Source organism: Rhipicephalus microplus, chromosome 1 (genome assembly GCF_043290135.1).
Source record: "Rhipicephalus microplus isolate Deutch F79 chromosome 1, USDA_Rmic, whole genome shotgun sequence".
NCBI classification, from domain to species: Eukaryota; Metazoa; Arthropoda; class Arachnida; order Ixodida; family Ixodidae; genus Rhipicephalus; species Rhipicephalus microplus.
In genome coordinates this window covers 209,114,661-209,135,596 of record NC_134700.1, presented here as the reverse complement: position 1 = coordinate 209,135,596, position 20,936 = coordinate 209,114,661, and the positions used below count along the sequence as shown (strand labels likewise).

At 48.5% G+C, this 20,936-nt stretch overlaps 1 protein-coding gene across 4 annotated transcripts in view; it reads right to left on the bottom strand.

Moving 5' to 3' along the window:
• Positions 1–165: 165 nt before the first annotated feature.
• LOC142804884 (disks large homolog 1-like) overlaps positions 166–20,936 on the bottom strand; it is a 110,022-nt gene continuing 89,251 nt past the window's right edge. For 2 of the 4 annotated variants that reach the window (XM_075891148.1, XM_075891149.1), the window contains exon 4: positions 175–518. In XM_075891148.1, coding sequence (XP_075747263.1) covers positions 267–518 — 252 coding nt within the window. In that variant the 3' untranslated portion in view covers positions 175–266. Of the gene's footprint in view, positions 519–20,936 lie in introns of all 4 variants that reach the window. The other 2 variants (XM_075891151.1, XM_075891150.1) reach the window with 2 other exon arrangements.

Here is a 20,936-nt window from a genome sequence, read left to right as displayed (position 1 = left end):
AACCAGAACAGTGCCCCCAAAAGCCTTGTAGTCTAATGCAGTGCAGTTCTCCGAATCATACTCAAACTTCGTTATAACAAAGTTGCATCTTACACGAAAATAAGTCCTTTATATAAAAACATTCGTTATAAAGGTATATTCATAACGCCGTATCTATGGGTAGAATATTCTTTATTTACTTTGTTATAGTTACTTTATTCACCTCGTTATACCTATCATTTCGTTATATCAATGTCCATTATACTCAAGTTTGAGTGTACTACAGACTAACCCAACGCTTGGTCAACAGTGTTCGGTGAGTGATCGCTGGGACGCAACAACAGCTCACTCGAGCGACGACTTGTGCAGCCGCTGCGAAGGTCCACAACAAGTAAAGAAGCAAATAAGCATGCACTCACCTTCCTAGGCGATTCGACGGCGCTGGACGAGTAGTGGTCGACGCTGGTGCCCAAGCCGTCAACGTCCTTGAGCCTAGACGACGTGGGAGGGAGGTCTACCTCCTCCGGGTACCGGTACTTCTGCACAGAGGAGAAAAAAGATGGTGTGCCCCATACTGTCAGGAATGTTCGTCACTGAATACCACAGCTCGCGGTAAAGCGTTCCAAGTAACGCTACTCCCGGTCAACCACTGTCAATCACCTTCGGAGTATTGCGCTTAACTACAATTGGTTTTAACCCGACGCGACGGCTGTATCGTGGGAGTATACATATGTAATGTTTACAAAATTGGATAGCTAGCCCTGCATCCTCCATTGTCGATTCAGGAACATTACGGTCTATTTGAAAAGCAGTTACAAGACCTGACTTGGCTTTGTGGTAGAATTCTTAACTATCATGCAGAATAGTGTGGTTCGATTCTTGCTGGCACCCTGACTTTTTTTTTCTTTTACAGCGAAAGCTGTATGAGATCAGAACTCGGGCCATGCGCGGCACCGTAGTTATCCGCCACCGCCGGCAGTGTCCATAACCACATCGCACGAAATTAGATGCCACAGTGGGGCTCGACCCCGGGTCCGCTGGGTGGCAGCCCAGTATTCTACCACTCAGCTACACCGGTGCTTGGGACTTGTAGGCAAACTTGCCTCAGGCAGGCTTGATGTCGGGAAAGCAATCGCGTTAGTACGACTTATAAAGCGTTTTAAATCAGTGAAACAACAACCAGTCGTCGCACAATGCGAATAGCGTAACGAGTGGGTCGTCCAATGCGCGAATCCATTACAAAAGCTTGTTTTTGTTCACCTATTAACTGTGGCGCATACCCACTTATGACATGATTTCTCATCGTTGTCATTCAGAGCATGAACACTTGGCACAAAATTTCTTGCAATTGTTTAGCGGATAGCACATTTCCCAGAAGAATGACGAAAAGTAGCATCGCGAATGCCGGCCTACTACCAAAAAAATTATTATTAATGCCGTAGTGGGTATCAAGCAAGTGTGCTTGCAGCAGTTACCCAATGAGTGTTTAGAATTCTAAAGATTCTGAAAGGCCGCTCTTCTAGCTTTCGCTGTGACTGTACTGCACCTTCCGCGCATGCAGGCCTGGCGTTATTTTCTTTGCGGCATTTGTCGGGTCAACGCAGCCGATGCCAACGATTTCTTAACCCTCACGCGTTAAAGGTGCCCATCCATGTCTGCACTCTTCGTGGTTGATATAGACTCTCAGTCCCCTGTGGCAGAGATACCTGCAAACGAATGGCACATACCCGCCCACGGGTATGTGCCACACATCTGGCGGAAAAGGTCTGACAACGTATGTGAAGGGATTTTGACATTATTCATGTCATGACCAGCGAGTCATTATTGTCAAACCATCGCACATTCCCATACTAATTTTGGTTTACCCCAAGTGAAGAGGGTGATCACGAGAGCAAGAGCACACAGTGGTAGGCGGACAGATAGATAGAAACCAAAAGTGATTACAGTACGCAAGGAAATACTTCGCATTTAAAGAAAACAAAAAAGAAAACAAAAAACAAGGCGGACGAAAAACGAAAGATCGCTTTAGCACCCACTAATTTTTCTAAAGCGACGGGCCAAAAGAACCAAAAGAATATACTGAAAGTGAAGTATATATTGAAACATCGCCACTTGAAGTTTTCAAAGCTTAAACTTGCCGATCTTCCAACGACAACGTCCCTCTCTTTAAGCTATGAAACGTAGTCCATGGCCCCATTCCTACAGCGTTTTTCAGAGCTTTTGCGCACTTCAGTGACAGTTCTATATACGCTTTCCCCACCTCGAACTTCCACGCTAAATCTCCAGCGCAAACTTTCAATCAGCTCATTTTCTCTTCTCTCCCCCTACTCCAAAAATCGAGTTTCTACGGAAGCCAGTAAAGAGCCAGTCAGCAAGCAGGTATTACGGAGCACGTCTCCCGCGAAGCGCCTTCCTCCCACGGCCTTCAATGGGCACGTAACGCAAGCGATCCTTGCGTACACACCCCCTCGCGCGCCCGCGAAGGAGCTGCTGGGCCCACGGGGACGGCAGCAACAGCAGCAGCGTGCCGGCGCAGCCGCTGCTTGGTAAGCTCGGTGAAGAGAGAGAGGCGGAGGCGTTGGTCCGCGATGATAAACACGTCGGGACGGCACGCGGAGGACCCGCCAAATCCCTCGAGATGGATCAGCTCAGGCCGCGCCTGATGACCCGGGCAGATGGGAGCCGCGGAAAGTAAGGGCACGCACTCGCCAGCACGCACGCACGCGAACCACCTCCAGCGCTGCATCACTGGCGTTTCTCCTCCTCCCTTCGTGCGCCGGCCTTTTAGCTTAGCGGCATACGGGCCACCACCCCGTTGGACAAAAAAGCGCGGACCAGGGGCTCACGTACACATGGTGTCCGGCGGTACTCGATGTTTTTGGCCACGCGCGTGACACGCCAGGGAACGAGCGCGAGACGAAGGCTCGCCGCTGACCCGGCGGCGTTGCCCTGTGCATGCCAGTGACGGGGACCTGTGCGTGCCTGCGGTTCCGAACCGACAATCTCGCACTTTCCGCGGCTAGCCGGAAGGGGCTCAATTTTCGCGTAAACGCGCGCAGAGCTATTGTGACACAAGTTTGGACAGAATGTAAGAACGGGCTTGTTGGCGTCGATACATGGCGAAACTTGAAGCGCTCGCGGATGCTGCGATGCGGACAATACGGCGAAGAGCATCGTCCGGAACATCCTGCCTTCACTTACTCCGCTCCAGTCCTTCTTAGTGCGCTGCAACTTTTGGCAAGCTTCGAAAGCTGAATATTTCTCGTCGAGCTCCGCGACGCTATACGGCAGGTAAACTCTACGTATTCCGGGAAACAAAGAATGAAACTGAAATTAATCCGGGGCTACCTTCCGGTTGGCTGCTCACTTTAAACAGCAAGCGTGAATGCCTTCTCTCGCGGTGTTCCTGGGCATCGCCGCGCCCTCCTTCAACTAATATCCACGATCGCCATGACTGCGCATGATGCCGTCGAGGCATAGCAAGCCTCCGTTTCCCCGAATGTCATGCATGCACACTGTGCGGGTGGACAAATCCGAAGCTGTAAATACAGCTCGAAACGACGTGCGAGCGCTTTCGGAGACAATCCCCAAGTTTCGACGAGCCGAAGCCCCGATATGATTACGGGCCCGCCACCGCCGGAAAGATTCACAATTTGGTGTCCTTTAACGCGCACTGATGTGCGCATCACACGGGCCTCCAACAACATCACACGGGCCTCCAACAACATTTTGCCTCCATCAAAATGCTACCGCCTCGCACGGAGTAAAACTCGCGACTTTCGAATCAGTAGCCGGACACCGTCAACAACGTTCCAGACTTCCCGTGCTTCTGAGCAATTCGTCGTTCTTGGGAGTGATGTACATACAAGCCCAATCCAACAATGCATCTCAAATGTTAAACTTCTCACATTCGCCTGCTGTTAGTTTAGTCTGTCGCCCTTGCTTCGGCACGAATATACCGATTCAAAAGTACGCCTCTTTTCTTTAAGCAAGCGAACTTGCGTAAATTTCGTGCTCACTGCTGTAGTGCGCTGCTTCACGACCCCATTAACTGTCGAACACGGTATTCCCCAAACGGATCGAGCTGTTTTGTTGTTTTTTTTTTCGCGCGGGGTTTATTCATTTTTATCAACACGCTACAGAACGTATGTCCTCTGTCGAGTGTCTATATGATAACAATCTGGGTTTATTCATATTTATCAACACGCTACAGAACGTATGTCCTCTGTCGAGTGTCTATATGATAACAATCTGGGTTTATTCATATTTATCAACACGCTACAGAACGTATGTCCTCTGTCGAGTGTCTATATGATAACAATCTATATGATTTATTTCTCCTCGATTCCTGCTCATCCAAGACGACCTTCGGAATGCGTTGTATAAATACTCCGAAACTAAGAATCAAGAAGAAAAGGATGACAAGCAGGTCTCCAATGTTCGTACATAAGATGCAATAGAAAAGCTAAATGAAGATAGCGCATTACTATGCTTTGGCGCAGACTTTGGAAATATAAAAAAAGGTCATCTTTCTCTTTCTTTAGATTCACTTTCAAACCCACTGCAACAGTTTTTTTTTCTCTCTCCGTTCTTTTTTTTTAAGACTTTGCGCGTAGGTTTATAGCACTTATACGCCTACAATACCACCTACTTTCACAACACAACCTTTCTACCTTCTCTTTCTAAATCTCTTTCCCGCTTGGGAACCACTTACGGCATCGGCGCATGTTTCAGCAAGGTCACAGTTCGTCCAAGAGCGACACTGACACGGAGACAGCGGGGATAAATACGCCAAGCATGTGTTAAAAGTTGCTTTCTCGCAGTTCGGGATTCACAAGGTTTGCACTGCGGGCTTGTAGGTGAATCATCTAAAAGCAGAAAGTTTTTTCGAAAGGGGGGGGGGGAGAGAGAGAGAAAGAGGCTGGATCACTTTTTGATAGGAATCGAAAGCCAGGTACGTATACAGGTGTGCACGGTCAAGTGCCATTTCGTGTTCTATGTGTGCCATAATAAGAAAAAAAAATTAGGCGGGGACACGGGCCCATAGCGCCACGCCACGGTTACGACACTGACCTAAGCACCTACGATGTAGCGCGAAGCGCCTTATTGAAGAGCTGTGTGGTGTCCGTATGTGTTTTCTCGCCTCCGTATCCATTTTGCATCCTATCATGGGTGTTGGAACTTAAACGGCCCCATTCATCGAGTGAAGTTTTGTAATTTATTCTAAAAATTACAATTGTTGAGGTTTTACATCCCAAAACCACGATATTGTGAGGAACTCGTAATCGAGGGATGCCAAAATTTTGACCCGCGCACAATGACATCGCACAGCGCACGGGCCTCTCAAGAATTCTAAATACTGCAAGATGGCAATTTGTTTCCTCGTTGACAGATGGACCTCGCGTTCCGTACGGAAATGTTTCGACGAAAAAAAAAAAAGGGGGGGGGGCAGCAAATCACGCTTTGAAGCGAATTATCTACACAACGACGCCGAGCTTGGTGACACGAAATGCGAAAAGAACGCGTCTCTCATCTTCCGTCACTCGCAGCAACAACGAGCGACGAAAAAAAAAGAAAAGAAAGAAAACTGCCCCTGCAGCATCATATCTCGTTTCTTTTTCGACGGCAATTTCTCACCGCCTCTTCTTCGCCTTCTTCGAGGCGCGTATGCATTGCCAAGCTCGGCATGCAAAAACCTCTTCGCACGCCGTTCGCACTAGCGAGCGTGGCTTTTTCTATATATATCCTCAGCTCCGCAGGCCGTCACGTTCTTCTCGGCTCTCTTCCAAGTTATCCGCGAGACGTGCTGGGCACCTCGCACTCTTTCCCCCAACTCTCGCTTTTCTCTCTCTCTCTCTTCTCTCCCCTTCCACCGAATCGCGTGCAACTGAGACAGGGCTCGCGACTTTAAGTATGGCCGGCTCAAAAGCAGTGTTGTGGGCGCGGTGCCAGCTGGCTCGGGAGCATGCACGGCCGCCTTTGTTTTCTTCCCTCCCGCGAAAACAAATGCGTTTAACACCATTTTTGTTTTTCTTTTGTTCTCACACCCTCACTCTGGCTTTTTCCAGCACCACCTCACCTCCCATTCACTTCTATTCATCAAGACTGTCGGCTCTTTGCCGAGCTGCACTCGTCGCGTCACTCCCGGTCTTTCGTCATCCTCCTTAACATCGCCGCGGCAAACGCTGTCCTCGTCGTGTAATTTGTATAAATTGGACAAGAAGCAAAACTTGAACCACGGAGAATCAGAGCGGTAAAAAAAAAACAAGAAAAACTCTAGAGAAAAAAATTCTGAACTCCTTGCATTATTTCCTCGTTGCAGTGCCTGAAACCTTTAGAAAAACATAGTTTCTGCAACTTTTTTTTTTCTAGTACATTTTCGAAAAAAAAAACAGGACAGGGGTGGCGGGGTAAAAGCATAATTCGAGCCAGCGTCTTTACACCAGCGTGCGTCAACAGGTTAGCAAGTCGCAGCGTAAGGGCCGACGCACTGTCGAGAAGGCAACTACGCAGACAGTCAAACACATCACGTGCTTCCGACTGCTTTGTTGTTTCGTCTGGCTCACAAAAAAAAAAAAACATCACAAACATCTTCAAGACCACCTTCATACATTTGCAGATATTATAATTTGCCCATTTGTAAAGCGAATAGTTTTAGGACCTTCTACAACCGCGGTTAAGAAGTTTGTGGGTATAAATTGGCAGCAGCAAGCACAGGACCGGGTTAACTGGCGGAACATGGGAGAGGCCTTTGTCCTGCAGTGGACGTAGTCAGGCTGATGATTATGATGATGACCAACACGGTTCGCCTATTCATAGCAATCTGTTACCTGCATTGAACTCTGACATCGACACACATTGGTGTGGATTGCTTTGTCCAGATTCGACCCTTTACCCTGACAACACTATCACGTCATTATTGTCACCATCGCACCCACTGTGTGTCTCGAGGCTAAATACACGGCGTATTGATTATCTTGTCGGGAGGATAAGCGAAGCTCGCACCTGTCAAAAAAAAAATCTCGCAGTTATTAAATAAACACCAGGCGACAGCACGGCGCCTACTACAAACAAGCACCTTCCCAAACCCATTTGCTTACAGCCATTGCTATACAGATCTCTACTCCGACAAATGTAAACTCTGCGATCAGCGGACGGACCTCAAACACATTATCTGGGCTTGTCCTAACCTCGTGAAGGGGCCAAACACCAAATATTTCAACGCACAGCAGTGGATGCTGGTGCTGTTTAGAGTACCCGGTTCGCGGTAACGGTAGACGGACGGACGGGCGGGCGGACGGACGGACGGACAGACAGACAGACCAAAGGTTTTGCGTCGAAGGTCCCCAAGAAAGACTATCGTCTTTAAAAATTACTTCATATGATTTCCGACGCGCGGCGAGGCACTGCCTGAGTTGCTCTCTCCCCCATGACCGCTAAGCACACGCGAAAGCTAGGTGATGGGTGAGAGAAGGAAAGAGCTGGAGTACAGGGTGGTGAACGGCTGGATCGGGCGCATCTGGCTGGCATTGATAAAATAGGAGAGGGTTCACTTGCCAAGCCTGACTGCGTGACTGCACTATACCTCCACACTTCTCGGTCTTCTTCTTGTCCACAGTGCAGTCAGCCAAAAAAGCGGCCTTCATTAAAGCGCTCCGTTTACTCACTCTTTCTGCCGAGGATGTCGCGACATTCGCGTTCACGAGGCCGTCGTTGCACCGCTTCACAAACACATCGCTAATTAAGAGCGAGACACCTCACTTTCTAGCAGCTGACCACAAATAAGCGAAGCGAAACCAGAGTTCCGACGTGTGACGCGAACAATGCAAACAGTAATGGACGCGCCAACCATGTATGTCCTCGCAAGCAATGCCTACACTCGTGGATACAACCGCAGCCTGCGAACCGAGCACGCTAATGACCATCCCGCGAGCAGCGCTCCTTATTGTTAATACGAGCCCAGAAAAGCCACCTGGAACAGCTCCAACAAAGGTGCCAAGTATCTCATTAGGGAAAGGGGGAGCGCCCCACATTGTAATGAATTCACCCCTGATCGAACCAAAAAGCCGTTCAGCGGCCCCAATATTCCTTCGATCTATATAACGCACCCGCTCAATGAAGTTAATGCCCCCCCCCCCCCCCCCGGTAACCATTTCTCTTCCTCCTCGGAAGCATTCACCCTGACACCCTGCGATCCCGTATCGGAACCTGGCGGCTAGCCACGGGCGAGGGCGGCTGACTGCGGAAGCCCAAGAAAGGCCCGCCGAGGAGGACATCAAAAGGCCGGACCATTATCGCCACCACCGCGGAAGGAATGCACACCCTCCTTTCTGTCTCTGCTGTTTTCGGGCGAGTTGAGGCAATAATAGCATCGCTGGGACGCGCGGTCGCCTTGTGACGGGAAAGAATAGCGAGGAGGGCACCCGAAGGTCGGCTTATCGCGGCAGGTCGACGAGGCGCGATCACACCGCCGTCAGTGGCGTCGGTGGTGGCCGTGGTGACACCTATTGACCCACTAAATCGACCACACCACAATCTTCCCGGGGTGTCAGAGGGGACAAAAAGGAAGTGGGGGGGTCGGATGGGGAAGCACGACCGCACCCTGCGTATGGCTGCAAGGCACGCGTGGAGAGATCGAAGTGCTTCCTCTCCGCTCGCTGTTCGCGAGCCCCTTGCCTGGTGCCGCGAGGAGCTCAGAGAGGTGGTGTGTGATTGTTGGAGGAAAGGAAAAAGGAACTAATTCAGGTCTGCCCGTTGGCGACACTGCTAAGTGCCTCGTAAGGGGGGGGGGGGGGGATAAAAAAGAATAGAAGAAACTAGGTGAAGAGATAGAGAAAGAAAGCGACGAAAAATAGAAGGAGATTAGAAAGTCGGGAGCCGGCCGAAGCAGTCCAAGGACGGGGCACCATTCGGCAAGAGCTTCACGGCGCCAGGAGACCGCGGAGGTTGAACCAGTCGGCGGGAGCTACGCTGTCATCAGGCGCTGCGCCGTGCTCCCGACCAGGCTGCAAAAGTTATGTGCCTTTCTCCTCTTCTAACCACTACTACCACCACCACCACGCTGTCATCGAAGATTCCGGGGGCACAACCGTTCAGCCTGAAATCCTCCGAGCAACTCCCAGAGTGAGCGGCAAAAGCGGTACTAATACTTGCCTCTGTGCACGCTAGTAGACGCGTTCCCACGTTGACATAGCTCTGTACACGTAATTCAAGCCAGCGTGCGAGAAGATCAGGCGCTCTTTTTACGTTATCCGTCTGTGCTCTTGTCACAGATAGATGGAGACCAAGGAAAGAGACTTTGAGGAACGGGTCGATGAACGATAGATCGAAATTTCCGAAGCCATGCTTTGCGGCCTCCGTCATGCACAGTGATATAGTGGTCTTGGGACGTTAAACCTGCGGAAATTGCGAATGACAACCCTCGCCCTCGTCTAGGGTGGCGGTGATAACCAGCAGCAGCGGACGACGCACGTGCCTTCAAGTGCGAACGCTTCACAAGCCAGCACAGAGAGCGGGGACTTGGCGACGAACTGTGGTGGGGTGTGCGATTGCGCGCGGCGTGTGGTACAAAGAGGCTAGGCCTAGCGGAACCGGCGCAGAACCGAGCGGAACTGGCGCAGAAGTTGTGCATCGAACTTAATCGTGAGCTTATACTGTGTCTGACCAATTATTTTTTTTTTACTAAAAATGACTTTTTAGTTGAAACGGCGGGCCTTCCTTGACCTCAATAGACAGCCCACCCTTCAAACCGCAGATTTTAATATTATTCCATAGCTCAGCCGCTTTGACTCTACACCATGGTTACCATATTACACTCTCGTAACGCACCACCATATGGCACTATTGCTTACCTTGATGTGACAACGAACAAATTGAAATAGCGTATACGCAATCGATACGTATACTCGCAGTGACGGCTGGTTCGTGAAACTTAACGTCCCAAAACTGGTGACCGCCGTCATAATAGATCCAGTTATAACGACTGCCAGTGTGACAGAACAAAGCATCAACACCCGAATCAAGGTGGCTGCTCGGGCTGATTGGTACGGCGTGCTTGGCAGGCAGAACGCGCTACAAAAAGCCACATAGTTGGCAAGAAAAACATTTTCGAATGCGCAGAATGCTCGAAGAAAAGCATATGCCGTGCGTGTTTTCCGTGCGAACCAAGTAGCGCTCTGCAATGCGCTTGGTTTTAGCCTGGCATATGCTTTTCTTCGAGCATTCTGCGCATTCGAAAATGTTTTTCTTTTTTCTCGTCGGTTATGAACGCAACACATGTCGAACGACTCAAGGTAATGCGGATCCACAAGGATTGGGAGTAATTTACTAATAGAAAGGACCCGTACACGATTGCAATCCCTTCACAATGACATCGCAGTTTTTTCTTGTACATACATACATACATACATACATACATACATACATACATACATACATACATACATACATACATACATACATACATACATACATACATACATACATACATAGACACACACACACATACATACATACATACATACATACATACATACATACATACATACATACATACATACATACATACATACATACATACATACATACATACATACATACATACATACATACATACATACATACATACATACATACATACATACATACATACATACATACATATTGCAAACTCTCCACACATCAGAAATGTGCTAGAAACAAGTGAAAAGGTGCGTTTGAAAGTCTGGTTAAGCAAAACAAAGAAATGAAAACGAAGATAATTAGACACAGGTGAACAGCTATATACGCTGTGTTCCATCAAACCAGAATTTGCTTCTATCAAACATGAACAGTGTAGTGTATCATAAAGAAAATGACAGATAACGGTACCGAGCGGTACAGATCATCAATATACTATCGCCTGCATTCCATCGGGACGCTGCATACATGCATGCGCGTATGGCTTCGGAAACAGTATCATCACCTACTCACCTATGCTATACGAAGCGCGAGCTACAGCTATATGCTGGCTCATTCACGTTCACTGCTCGAACTAAAACATCCACGAGAAAACAAAACAGGGGGGGGGGGGGAGAATAGCGCCCCTGACGCACCTCGCTTCGGTGAATGGAATGACGAAACCCTGTCTGATTTTCTAAACTATCAATAGTACGCCTACGCATGCGTGCGGCCGATCCCATTTCACTCGTTCTCGCTCTTTCTTTGTCTTTCTCTCTCTCTCTCTCTCTCTCTCTCTCTCTCTCTCTCTCTCTATTTTTTTCGTCTTTCCGTGCTATATCGCGCGCGAGTGTGGGAATACTACATAACACAATACTGCCGAAGCGAAATGCAAAGCCTTTCCCGCTGGCACCGCTGTACGCTATGGCTGCCTCTTCCACGAAAGAAGCTCCGAAAAGACTCTTCTGTATGCACACGCTCGCGGCGTGCTTTCATCGCAGCCTTTGTGCGCAGGGAAGCCTTACCGATGCGGCATCGCATCTCACGACGCATCGAGCGTTCACAATTTACGAGGAATCCCGCGGGGAATCACTAAACGGAGATCAGACGAAGCGACATTACTCGCTGGAAAACAAAGGAGGAATCAGGGTAAAGACCGGAAATCAAATATTCTTTAAAAAAAAAAAAAGGCGGCACAGGGACACGCGTTAACAACGCCTAACGTATGCACTCACGCTCACGAGGGAGGAGAGACGAACGTGAAAGGGCGACGCAGTTCTCTGACCGAGGCGCTGCCTCCTGGTAGTTATACGCCAAGCACTTCAATCGCTTCGGCGCGAAGAAGGCGGGAGCTCCTGCTCTGCCCACGCCGCATCAAGCGTACAGTCCTAACGGATGAAAAGGTCGTCGCCACCCACGGTCATCACTTACGAGTAGCGGGACGACGGTCGATGAGACGACTTGGCTCTGGGTTACACATGTGTTAGCGCTGGCGTGCACCAACGCATAGCGTGTTTACTCTCGATCGCGACACTTGAAGGAGTTGGCGCGCTTTAAACGTAGCGCCGGTGGAGTCAGCCACCTCATCCCCCCCCCTCCCTCCCTTCCTTCCTCCCTCCCTTCCTTCCTTCCTTCCTTCCTTCCTTCCTTCCTTCCTTCCTTCCTTCCTTCCTTTCTTTCTTTCTTTCTTTCTTCCTTCCTTCCTCCTTCCTTCCTTCCTTCCTTCCTTCCTTCCATTATCTTTCGTTCTCTGTTTCGTTCTTTCTTGCTCTATATCTCTTTATTTCCTTGTCTCTTTCGTTCTCTTTTTTCTGACTCTTTAGTTCTGACTTTCAAAAAAGCGCTCGCACCAAACGCAAATCCCGGCACCGTCATCGATACACGTGGTTGATGCAACTTCGAAGCTATATAGCGACACTTCATTACTCGAAGAGTGCACTTGCACTATATGCCACGAAAACAAGACCGCGTGACGCAAGGACCCTGGCGTTCATTTACCGCACCCGCGTCAGAAAAAAACACGAAATTTCCAGATTTCCCACTATAAGGGCTACAAGTTTTACAACCGATAAGTAACTTGAATCCGCGAACATGTCAGATTCGATCGGACAGAGAAGCGAGCGCGCGACTCGCCCGAAGTTTCCGAAACGGGGATTTATTCCCGCCGAAGCGAGCCGAACGGCCGCTCTCAACTAAACCACGGGCAAGATTAGCAAGCTCCCATATAGCATTACGAGGGCTCCATCGAGCTCGGCTAGCGCGGCTTACACGAGTTGCCTGAGTTAATTCGGTGCAGCATGACGAAAGCTCTGCGCACGAACGTTTCTCAAGGATAAAGTCATACCTTCAGCCAAATGGATACGAATTATGGGTTGTCACGCTAAATATATCTTCGCAAAAAAGTATTTGCGAATTATCATCGATAACCTATAGGAACGCCAAGAGGAAGTGTGGGGGAAGCGCGGACAGCTTCCGGCATGCACCGCCATCCCTTCATAGCGATCGTTCTGCGCGGTGGACGCTAGAGCTGCACTGAAGCTCTTCACTACGCTGCTCGGAATAAGCGGGACGAAATACTGGGCTCAATACGCCATCGGCTCAGGTTAATCACGAAGACGCTGTTCCCGCCTCGGGGCATAATCCTGACAAGCCCCTGTCTGCGCACTGCAATCGGTGCTGGTGTACCCACTACGCATGCTCGTATACGTGCGTTCGTGTGCGAGAGCTTCGAGAGAAACGTCATTAGCATATGCAGGCCGTACTCTTGATCCGCGCACCGACCACCGCTTTGGGAAATATCGATGGCCACGGCAACGGATATCAGGAAGCGAGTTTCTTTTTTTTCTTTTTGACGAATATCGATCCTACAAAAACGCGCTCACGTATACCAACTGTAAGTACAAAACGAGGCGCCACGGGGGACAGGGTGCCCACATTTCAATAAAGGCAGAATATATGTGCCCGTTAAAAAGCTACCGGTGGTCAAAACTTCTGCGGCCCACTCTACAGCGTCTGTAATAGTCATATCGTCCCTTTGGCACGTAAAACACAACCAATTATCACTATTATCACCAATACGGCAAGTTTTTTCTCACACCTACGGCGCCAAACTTATGCGTCAATTTCAGACAATGATCAAGAGATCCGACTGCCAAAGGTGTGAAGTCCTAAAGAAGAAAAAAAAAGCACAAAGCGGCCAACAGTGGACATAACCAAGACTGATATTCCACTGAAAAAGAACCAAGACCACCTGCCAGATCAGAAGCCTGGACGACTGCTCCGAAATTCGCTCGTGTTCGAACAAGCGACGACTCTGAACAAACCAAGTCTCGTTTCCCGAGCAACATGAACACACATTCCAAAGACATCGCGTTGTCTCCATAACTGCATGGCAACCGAACTCGCCCGACTGTAAAATCCAGCAAAAAAAGAAAGACAGAAAACTCGTTTAGAAAATGATACGGTCGTTCACGCGAACTCGGCTTGAGCCCGTCGAGCCAGATGCCTGCCTGACCTGTTTCAACCCGAAAGTGTCTAACGAAAGATGAGCGTCAAGTAAACCCACCCATGCGCTAAAATGTATGTCAAATTAAGAAAGGGCATTGCGTTTTGCAATCCAATTCGACCCGATTTTATCAGATTAATGTAGTCGATACTTTCCAACGTTTGTGTCGTTCGCCCAGGAGATGCTTTTATGCCGAGTGTGCAGCTGTGAAAATCAAGACAAAAAGAAAGGGCTGCCAGTGCTCGTACCGAAGGAGCATTCAGAAGCGATTGCTGCTGCAAGAGATTGCAAAACGGAGCGGCGAGGCTGGGTCAACTGCCTGGGTGAGCTTCCAAAACGACCCCCCGCGGTTCCCGACGGTCAGTGCAGGTGCGACGACGCTTTTTCCGGCAGCGTCCTTTTAGTGAGCATGCCTTCTCAAGGTAGCTGTGTAAGACGAATGACGGCTAAGAAAACGAAAACGCGCCCTCAAACGCCTCGAAGATATATATATATATATATATATATATATATATATATATATATATATATATATATATATATATATATATATATATATCGCCTCATTGTAAACGACAAGTTCACGACGGACGGACGGACGGACAGGCGCACACACACACGCACATGTATCTCTTCGGCAACATCATATTCTCTAAGTCTTATAAGAGGAGTCAGCTTCTGGTGATGCTAGGAATGCGATCACTTTGATCAAGCTTATAAGACGTGATGCGGCGTAAGAGAACGAAATGTAGATGCCTCATTCTCAGTCGGCAAAAAAAAAAAAGTGCTGTCACATAATGTTTTGTAAGGGATAACCAAGCCGGCCCCGCCGCGGTGCTCAAGTGGCTAAGGTACTCGGCTGCTGACCCGCAGGTCACGGGTTCGAATCCCGGCTGCGGCGGCTGCATTTCCGATGGAGGCGGAAATGTTGTAGGCCCGTGTGCTCAGAGTTGGGTGAACGTTAAAGAACCCCAGGTGGTCGAAATTTCCGGAGCCCTCCACTACGGCGTCTCTCATAATCATATAGTGGCTTTGGGACGTTAAACCCCACATATCAATCAATCGGGATAACCAAGCCATACCAGATTTCGTCAGATAGTTCGTTGCAGGACTAGTGGGTAGATCAACTTTAAGGTGGCAATATGAAAAAAAAAAAACTCGAAAGGAACACGAGGATTAAACTTTACTCAGTAGAGCGAGCCGACGGTAGAATCGTCCAATGTGAGCGGTGCCCGCAATGCAGCCTTAAATAAAAGAAAAAAATAACAGCATATCCACGGAGCGAATGATGATTGGTGAGGCGAAGCATTCATCACTCCGGCCGTGCTTCCGCTCGCCCCTTCCCCTACCCCTTCCCGAGAGGCATGGGAGACTGCCCTCCTCAACTGCTCATCACTAGAGTCTCAACGGGCTCTGGTGAGACGGGCGCGAGTAGGGGCCTCGTCATGCGGTATCCCGGACTAAGGACGCCGACCATGTAGCAGGGTCATGCTTTGGCCCCGTACCTCTCTCTTTTGTAATAAATGTTTTTCATCATCATCATCATCATCCGCTCGTCCATTCGTTCTTGCTTCCGTTCATCCATGCGTCAGTCTGTGCGTCCATCCTTGTACCCGTTCATACACGTGACCATCGGTCCGCCCATCCGTCCATGCGTCCGTCCGTACGTCCGCTCTTCCGTCTCTCCATTCGCTCGTCCGTCTGTCTGTCCGTGCGGCCGGCCGTCCGTGCGTCCGCCCCTCTGCCTGTCTGTCCATCCGTCCATCTACCTATTGAACACTCCAAGTATAGCCATCTCATGTCTTTTCATCATGTATTTATCATATACAAGTGCCGCCATGCAGCGGACACTCTGAAGACCACTCTTTCGGGTATATATGTGCAGCTGGTGGTTACGCACTACAACGAGAGACGCACAACCCACGCCATAAGGAGCTTCGCCCATAAAAACTAAAAAAAGAAAAGAAACACTGACATTGCGCTGTGTGTGCGTTTCTCTTTCTTTATACATGTGTTGTTTTGCGCTGTTTTCTTCAAGATTAACTACCACGTTTAGTTGTACTATATGGCCGAACACGGTCACCTCACTGCCACTGGTCAAGCGTTGCACACAGACCAATAAAGAGAAGGAGAAACGGACTCAAGTCAAGCACTCGTCATTCGTTGTTTCCGTAAAGTGTGCGATAATAAGCACGGCGAGGTTTCTAACGCGCCTCCCAGAAGACCACCTCTAGCGTACTAGCTGGCTCCTTCATTTCAAACGTCTCTAAACCACGCCGTTCACGGTCATTGCGATTGACGCGCCGGGAGAGCAACATCACAGCAGTCCCGTAATTATTCAAGCTGTCCATATTCAAGCTACCCCATAATATTCTTGACGTTATGGTGAAAACAAATGAAAGAAAGAAAGAAAGAAAGAAAGAAAGAAAGAAAGAAAGAAAGAAAGAAAGAAAGAAAGAAAGAAAGAAAGAAAGAAAGAAAGAAAGAAAGAAAGAAAGAAAGAAAGAAAGCTGACTAAACCATATGTGCACGACACACGACATAGAACGTCAAAACGAAAAAAAAGCAAAAAAAAAACGCCACGCCTGCGCAGTGGGCGCAGCACAGTCACAGCGAAAGCTAGAAGAGCGCCCTTTCAGAGCCTTTTCAAAACACTCATTGGGTAACTGCTGCAAGCACACTTCCTTGGTACCCACTAGGGCAATAATAATAAACTTGTGGGTAGTAGGCCGGCATTCGCTGTGCTATTTTTCGTCATTCTTCTGACAAGCATGGTATCCGCTAAACACTTGCAAGGAATTTTGTGCCAATTGTTCATGCAGTGGCTGACGACGATGAGAAATCATGGCTGAAGTGGGTATGCGCCACAGTTAACAAAAGGAACAAGAACAAGCTTTTGTGATTGGTTGGAACATTAGACGGCCCACTCGTTACGCTAAGCGACCACTGGTTGTTCTTTCGCTGTTGTAAAACGCTTTATAAGTCGTATTAACGCGATTGCTTTCCCGACATCAAGTCTGCCTATAAGACAAGTTTGACAACACCTCACAAGCACCGGTGTAGCTCAGTGGTAGAAGACTGGGCTGGCACCCAGCGGCCCCGGGTTCGAGCCGCACTGTGCCATTGGTGCTAGGTCATGCCTGCCTAAGGCAAGTTTGACAAGTTACAAGCACCGGCGTAACTCAATGGTAGAATATTGGGCTGGTACTCAGCGGACCCGGCTTCTAGCCCCACTGTGGCACTAGTGCAAGGTTTTTTTTTCCCCTAATTTCGCGCGATATGGTTACGGACACCGGCGGCGGCAGCGGTGGACAGCATGCAACCGCGCGTGACCCCTCATAACAGATTTCGCTGTAAAAAAAAATCACAGTATATCCACGAGGAGAATCATGACGAGTGGTGCAAAGCGGACGGAAGAAAGGACGGACTGACGGACGCTTCGCCCCGCTCATCATCATTTTTTCTATGGATATGCTGTAATATTTATTATTTATCATACTACAAGTAACGTTCTGCGCTATCGTGCCATTTGCATTTTTCAGCATATATGCATTTCGTTATAACTACAAGTGCCACCCTCTACGGCCTGTTAAAAAAACTAACGAGAGGTGGTTACATACGATTACGTCGGGACGCTCAGCCCACGCCTAAAAGGGCCCTAAACACTTTTTTGAGAAACCATGGAATTAATTCACTAGAAAAGAGTATTACCTCACAAATTGAACGCAGCAAAATTTTAAGAATCCGTTAAGCACCAGTAGAGGTACAAAGATTTGTCACACGCTGCAATCACATTCTCTCTTCTCTCGTCCCAACGAAAGCGCTGGAAGCTGAACAGGAAGGGATGGGAGGGGCAAACTAAATATGTCACTCGCACCTCGTGACCTTGCGCTTTTTTTCTTTTTTTTTTCGAATACGCGGCTTTGTCAGTGCAATCGCGCGCGCCCGCGTGGACAAGTGACGGCCCCTCGCGGCGACGTCTGTAACAGCCGAGCGCGTCATGTTCAAATCAGCCAATGGCTGATAGAGGGGCTTACTGGGATTATTTTCCGTGATTTGTCGAGAGAAGAGAAAGCTATTTTCAGTTGACTTTGATAATTTATTGTGAATTCCAGGCTGCGTGCGGCGCTATAATATTTGGCTCGAATGTTCTCGGGAGCCTCTACCACCGATCGGCAGCGCTTTCTGACCATGTTCCAGAAGTGTTGCAGGGCCCCTTTAAGGAGAGCTTCGCTCTAGAAATAAACAAGGAGATTCACGCACCACATCCCAGTACGACGATTATACTCCAAACGCGAAAGCTTACTTCAGTATGTCGTGGCATTCTATACAGCTTCTCACCCACGCCGCCCCTCACCCCCATCAATCCCATCAGGTAAGAAAATTACATCAACAACGACAATAAACTGAAGATTAATCGAAACCTAACTATACAAACTCCTGATTACGGAGTTAGACAAAGAGAGCAGAAAGGTGGGTCTTAAAATTAATCTGCAGAAAACGAAAGTAATGTACAACAACCTCGGAAGAGAGCAGCGCTTCGAGATAGGTAATAGTGCACTTCAAGTTGTAAAAGAGTATGTCTACTTAGGGCAGGTAATAACCGCGGAGCCGAACCACGAGATTGAAGTAACTAGAAGAATAAGAATGGGGTGGAGCACATTTGGCAAGCAGTCTCAAATTATGACAGGTATATTGCCACTATCCCTCAAGAGGAAGGTATATAACAGTTGTATCTTGCCGGTACTTAGCTACTGAGCAGAAACCTGGAGACTCACAAAGAGTTTAGGTTAAGCTTAAGTTGAGGACGACGCAGCGAGCAATGGAAAGAAAAATCGTAGGTGTAACCTTAGGAGACAAGAAGAGAGCAGAGTGGATTAGGGAACAAACGGGGGTTAAGGATATCATAGTTGAAATAAAGAAGAGGAAATGGACATGGGCCGGGCATGTAGCGCGTAGACAGGATAACCGCTGGTCATTAAGGGTAACTGACTGGATTCCCAGAGAAGGCAAGCGGGTTAATTGATTGATATGTGGGGTTTAACGTCCCAAAACCACCATATGATTATGAGAGTCGCCGTAGTGGAGGGCTCCGGAAATTTCGACCACCGAGGGTTCTTTAACGTGCACCCAAATCTGAGCACACGGAAGGCAAGCGGGTTAGGGAGAGACAGAAGGTTAGGTGGGCAGATGAGATTAAGAAGTTTGCGGGTATAAATTGGCAGCAGCAAGCACGCGACCGAGTTAACTGGCGGAACATGGGAGAGGCCTTTGTCTTGCAGTGGACGTAGTCAGGCTGAACATGATGATGATGATGAACTTTACAGACAAGCGAGAAACTCTCAACCATGAACCATGAACTAGATATGGTCGCAGCAAAGGTCACGACTGCCGATCCAATATCCGCGCTGCCCAGAGGCACATACACACAGACGCTACTGATATGTTGACGCTGCTGACGAGTGCGCGTCGCACTGAGCAAAAATAATGCTGCGACTTTACCGTACCATCGATAGATCGGACAGCGTAGAGCGGCTTACAGTGCAAAATTTACCAATGCCCACGAGAGAAACGCATTAAGATGCGTCCTGAACGAAACCTGAAGCCAACCGAAGCTAAGAAAGTATAGAGGATACTTGCGTGTTCTAAGTGTAGTATAATTTAGATGGAATACGGTGGATGAAAAATCAGCTTAGCGCACACAGGAGCCGTATCTACAATCTTCACGTAACGCGTCCAATTTTCAATCAATTAGGAACGGCTTTCCTGCTGGCGTGACGTTCAACGTGTCGCTAAGCGGAGAGCAAAAAGAGCGTCCCACACTCACCATCATGGCTGCGAGCGGCGCTGGCTAACACTCCCCGGATTACGGGAACATAAATACTCAATAAAGCGGATGAGAAAGATACCGCCTATGAAGCTCAATTGGGAGAACGCATCACACTTTATTCGGAGGCTGCACGTTCGGTGACTTCCTGTGGCAAGTTCACTTTTCATCCACTTTAGTTGCTTTGGTTGCATGTCATGATTCATAAATTATAGTTAAAACATGCTCAGCAATGTCTCTCACACGTTCCTTTGGTCAATCTTGCCTATTTAGCTTATCATATATACAGAAAAAAATCAAACAAACGCTTGCTTCCGATGTTTCCGACGCCTACGTGGACGACCTTCGCGAGAAGTCCCATATATGGAATGCGACTCATTGATGATGATCGATATATGGGGTTTAACGTCCCAAAACCACCATATGATTATAAGAGACGCCGTAGTGGGAGGCTCCGGAAATTTCGACCACCTGGGGTTCTTTAACGTGCGCCCAAATCTGAGCACACGGGCCTGCAATATTTCCGCCTCCATCGGAAATGCAGCCGCCGCAGCCGGGATTCAAACCCGCGACCTGCGGGATAGAATGCGGCTCCTCAAGAACCATGGTTTTATCACGCCTACCCTCCGTTTTTCACCCCACTGCACGAGCTTGGAATTCTCCACGAAGAATCAGCTAGCGAATTCACGCAACGGCCCTTTCACGGCCACAATAACGGCAACGAAAACTTTCAGCAGAAAAATATATAAAATAATTAAGACAAGACTAAAAGCAGAGGAATACACGGCATAGATATGACACGTCGTCTCACGCATGCGTTCTCGGTGTTTACCCCTATACGGTCAATCCCAACGGTTCACAAAGGTCCATCTGAATTACTGGTTACATCTGTCCAGAAATACTAATTGGTATATAACACCCGCGTGTTCTACTCTTTGCATCTGGTGGATCAGCGCTTAGTAAATAGATTCACCCTATTTTTGTGGCACATACGTTTTTGCTAGAGAACGAGCTCGTCCTGACTGCACAAGTAGTGAGTAGTAGGGGTTGCCCGATTTCTGTGTCATGTATGCGGTACCAGTTTTTGCGCTCATGGGACACCCGAATTTCGATTTTACCAAGCCATCTACAGCTTTGCTGTAAAACTTAAGTATGTCCGAAGTTCATGTAATCACTACAGGTTGCCGG